The sequence below is a fragment of the Atta colombica genome, unplaced genomic scaffold (genome assembly GCF_001594045.1).
Source record: "Atta colombica isolate Treedump-2 unplaced genomic scaffold, Acol1.0 scaffold228, whole genome shotgun sequence".
Classification (NCBI taxonomy): Eukaryota; Metazoa; Arthropoda; class Insecta; order Hymenoptera; family Formicidae; genus Atta; species Atta colombica.
The window spans coordinates 759283-764404 of NW_017259325.1; the positions used below are offsets into that span (position 1 = coordinate 759283).

A 5122-nucleotide genomic window follows, 5' to 3' on the forward strand; every position below is an offset into this window, starting at 1 on the left:
GATGATGATGGAAGGAGAGAGGAAAAAGATGCAAAATTTTATTCTTTTTCTTAATTTTAATTTATTTAAATTCTTAGAAATTTTATTTCAAACAAGATTATGTACGAAGAACGTGGAATATGAAGTTTACATTATTTTATCTTTTTTTTTAGATATACTGATGAATTTAATGTTCGAGAAGATCTGATGGGGCTAGCTATTGGTGCTCATGGTGCAAATATTCAACAAGCGCGAAAAGTTGATGGCATTACAAATATAGAGTTAGAAGAAAATTCATGCACATTTAAGATATATGGAGAGGTAATAACAAAAATTATTGTACTGCTTGTATGTTTCTAAAAATGTGTTATAAAGATTTATTCAAATTGTTTTTATCTAATTGAGGAGCGGACTCTTCCAAAATGCATTTTATCCAAAATTTCATTTTTTTAGTTAAAGATGGCATAGTGTTCAATGTTGAAAGACATATTTTAAGCTCTACGATGTTCTGAAAGCATTTCTATATCATCAATTTATGTGCTAAAAAAAATCTTGACGTTTGAAGTGCATTATATTCTTTAACTAAAAACAAACAAAATGTATTTGTTTAATATTTTTAACAACTGTTTAGTTACAATTTTGTTGAACATTTCACATTTTACTGATTGACATAGTTATTTTCTGCGCGCAACTTTCTTTCTCGTTTTTCTGAAAATTTTGGACAAAACGCATTTTGAAAGTCTATTCTTCGATTGTAAAATGTGTACAAATCTATATATATATTATTATACATTGAGTTGATATATAAAGTTTAATTTGTTTGTAATGTTTCTTAATCACAGACGCATGAAGCTGTTAAAAAAGCTCGATCTATGCTGGAATATAGCGAGGAATCTATACAAGTCCCACGAGTGTTGGTAGGAAAAGTAATTGGGAAGAATGGTCGTATTATCCAAGAAATTGTCGACAAGAGTGGTGTAGTAAGTATATTTTTATCATTATTTAATAGAACTTAACATGTCTATATTTTTATAGATATTACTTTCAGAATTAAGATCTCTCAGGTAGGGACTGTCCTTTCTTAAGTAATGATGTTTAAGAATATCATTACATTATTATATAAGTATATCAATTTTCATTTTCAGTTGATACAGTATGATTTTGTTAAAACTGTCCCAAATTTATAGTACCTAGATTACATATAATACTTTACAGATCGTCTACATCTACTGATATATGTTTATCTCTCAGGGTATGTAGCAATCGAAATTACCAACACGCGTTTTAAGTATAATGATTATTATAGCTTCTCTTTTGCAACATATGCAGACTCTCAAATCGTTCATAATTAAAGACTCCGTAATCAAAATTTAAAATATAGCATTCAATTGAAAATGGAAGTTATAATTTACGAGGGATTAGGTTATATATGACATATACCTTGTCTGTTCTCGGTAGATAACAACTGGCTCGAGTGGGAATATACATATTGATAAAGTAAGTATGTCATTTCCTATTGTTTGTGATTTTATTCCATCAAAGTTTAGTCAATCATTCATATATATATATATATATATTCATATGGAAGCACTCGCAAATCTTACATGAACCACTCGGGCCAGTTCCTTTAAATCGTATTAAAAAAAATAAAAAAAAAACTTTTGTATAATCAGGCCTGTATTCATGTTTCACATTTAGCACTAAATGTGACTGTCTTATTCTGAATGCGCTATTTATCTGATATCAAATATCAGAGTTGTCATTCAGTGTTATCATGGACTGATAATTACATGGCCGCATTTGATGCTAAGTGTGCATTGTATATGGACCTTTTAATGCACATGTGCATCGCAAACAGTAATTAGATGCATAAGTCGTTCCATGTCCATGCATTTGTTTTTTGTCGTCAATTATATTTTAAAACGAATATCATTTCAGAATATGCTTTTACAATCTGATTTATGGAAAACTTGTTAATAATTGGAGATATACGACATAACATTTCTATCATAAATAACAAGAATATTTTGTGAAATTTTTTTATTGCAATAGCATATTGAATATGTATATCATGCATGGGGAATCAGATAGATTTAATGTACGTATACATGCGAATATTTTTTTCTTTGTTTTCTTTTGTTTTCTACAAAGATTATAAATCTCCTATTAATTAGTTTTTCATGTACAAGATATATTGTAACTATTAAATTGTAGAACAAAAGATTATTTTTTTAATGATATAAATAGGCTGAAATTGTTGTTATTTAAGAAAAGAAAATGAAATAATAAAAATCTCTAAATTTATTTACAATTATATCTAAAGGAAAAAAACTGTGATTATAAATACACGATATAATTGCCACGTTTTTGATATGATATGATATATAGTTGTGATTGTGAGAAGATACATATTACCTAAAAGATGATGTTTGAGAAAAGGTAAAAATATCGAGAAATTACTTTTTTTTTATTTTTATTTTTTTTTTAAACTGAAAAATACTTTTGGGAGTATAAAGGGTGTAAAGAATATTTAAGCAAATTTTCGCAGACTGATCGACAAGTCTATTGATGGAAATGACAAACGCCAGTGACTGAAAACTGATGGTATGGATATGAAATACGATTTTAAGCGTCTCATACTAATAATCCGTATCATTAAGTGCGTTAATAGCGCAATTTTAATAACTACGCATTGCAGGTAAGAGTAAAAATAGAAGGAGACAACGAACCTCAACCAACGATTCCACGAGAGGAGGGTCAGGTGCCCTTCGTCTTTGTTGGCACTGTCGAAAGCATCGCCAATGCCAAAGTTCTGTTGGAATACCATTTGGCACATTTAAAGGTAACTGTATATCAATGCACTGATCCTTTCTGAAATATATAAAACCGATATCCTAGAAAGGAGTCGTAAAATAAATTGTGAGTTTGATCGTGGGATTTGATCACCTTGTATAATTTAGGAAGTAGAACAACTGCGACAAGAAAAGTTAGAAATTGATCAACAACTACGAAGCATGCACGGATCGACTACAGGACCGATGCCCAGCTTTCCTCCCACAAGACGAGGAATGGTTGCAGGACCTGAAGAGGGTATTAGCGGTCGTGGAGGTCGCGGTGGTCAGTCTCGAGGGCGCGGATCTCGGGGTAGAGCCCCTACCAGACACAATGCCGGTAATTTTATAACACAAACAGCATTATGAGTTATTATCAAAATATTAAAATATAAACTTGATAATATTGATTGTAATGTAATATTGTATTTTGTAAAGTTTTACGAGAGAATTTATGATTTGCTGTTTGTTTCGATTTGATTATGACTTTTTTGTGTAAGGCATATTTAACAAATTAGTCAATAGGCGAAATGCAAGTGAATTATTATATTTGTCTATATGAACTAGAAATCTGACAATTAACCGGGCATTTTCAGGATTACGTAGAGATACTTTGGATGGCAGCGAGGATCGTGTTCGGGATTTACCGCCAAGAGGTGGTCATCAGGGAGCCGGTAATTCAGGGTACATGAGTGGTAGACAAGGTCGTCCTCCAACCCAACGTAGAGATCGTAGAGACGAACGTCGTCGTACTACCGATGATGAAGATACTGTTTTAGACAGCCAAGACGTTTCAAGCATTGATAGAGGTAATATTTATTGGTAACGTGCGTGCGCGCGCGCGCGCGCGCGTATGTGTGACGAGAGAGAAAGCAAGCGAATAAAGAATAGATGCATACATGTTGATGACAATTCTAACCGTTTCGTCCTAAAGACAAAGCAACGTGTGACGCGTATCAGAATGCTTTAAGATTGGCATGAAATGCGGAGCAAACTCTTGTGACCATCTAACACTAATGTTATCATCAAACCGAATATAAATATATATTCTATTGCATGCTACTAACGTATGCAGTGCAGCTTTCGCTATCTATGATTAAGTTTATCTTTAAATGTTAATTGGGAGTTCGAGAGACAGATGGTCACAATGGTTTGTATATGTATAGAGTCAGTATCGAGTGTGGAGGGAGGAGCTAAAGGAATAAGACGAAGACGACTTCGGCGTTCGCGGCAACGAAGCTCAACGCCAATAAGTGCTAGTCAGACAGGTAGGCCTACCCTCTAGTATCAAGCTCGCGTGAGCATCTCTTTAGGACGATCGGTTGTATAAAAAAGCAGATTATATCCATTTTCCAGTGCTCAATCAATAAACTGACGCGCACACTTATACATACGAAAACATTCAGAATTAATCTATAAATTTGTTTAGGCAGTAATGCCGGCCCGTGCGACCAATCAACAATGAATAGCAAGGAAGGAACACCCGCGAACGACGTATCCATGTCTAACAACAGTTCGCAAGGACCTAAAGGCCAAAGAGAACATCGGTCTCGTCCTCCTCGTATGCAGCAGAGCAATAAGCCTAAAGAAGCTCTGGTTAACGGTACCAGTGGCTAAGCAACCGTTGCGTTGTCGCCAATTGCTACTAACGTTGCTACGTTACACCTGATGAGAGCTATTAACTCCCAGCACGTAACATGACGCATACCGACGCAAGGACTACACGATTATGGAACGCGACATGATTAGTCTACGCTCGTTGTTAAGACTGTTTGCTACCGATAAGAATACGACAGTTGTTTAAGAAATCGTCATTCTCCTTAAACACATTTAAGGACACATATTAATATCCATGCATGGTTTAGTTTAATGATGGTAATTACACTGTCATGTTTGATATACGGATACATTCATTGGGAGATAGAGGATAGCATTTGGTAAGAAGGATTCCCTGATTGTGAAACTGTGCCTCATTTTTATACCAAGCTCCTAACTTATGTGGCAGTGCTTCGGATGTACCATACACCTTGGTGCGGTACACCTTGGTCACTCGTTAACGTTTAACGATCCAATATTAGGCTGGATAATCGCGGCTCGTACGTCAATTATCGCTCTGGATAAGTTTTCATCTAGATATGTCGCTCAGTACTTACATATAATACAATATTTGCAGTGTGCTCCCGATATCATTCCGTGATATCGAATTTATTTAATTTAGCTTATAATAACCAAATTAAATGGCAGCAAATTATTCTACGTACTTTTCATGAATGTTCCGTATTAACGTAAAGATATATATATATATATATATA

General features: G+C 34.0%; 1 protein-coding gene across 6 annotated transcripts in view; it reads left to right on the forward strand.

Annotated features, from left to right (window-relative positions):
* LOC108688235 (synaptic functional regulator FMR1) overlaps positions 1–5081 on the forward strand; it is a 10732-nt gene extending 5651 nt beyond the window's left edge. For 2 of the 6 annotated variants that reach the window (XM_018194401.1, XM_018194404.1), the window contains 8 exons: positions 153–300; positions 822–959; positions 1438–1476; positions 2678–2821; positions 2940–3150; positions 3407–3619; positions 3977–4078; positions 4240–5081. In XM_018194401.1, the coding sequence (XP_018049890.1) occupies positions 153–300; positions 822–959; positions 1438–1476; positions 2678–2821; positions 2940–3150; positions 3407–3619; positions 3977–4078; positions 4240–4427 (1183 nt within the window). In that variant the 3' untranslated portion in view covers positions 4428–5081. The remainder of the gene's footprint in view (positions 1–152; positions 301–821; positions 960–1437; positions 1477–2677; positions 2822–2939; positions 3151–3406; positions 3620–3976; positions 4079–4239) is intronic. The other 4 variants (XM_018194403.1, XM_018194406.1, XM_018194407.1 and 1 more) reach the window with 3 other exon arrangements.
* Positions 5082–5122: the final 41 nt, after the last annotated feature.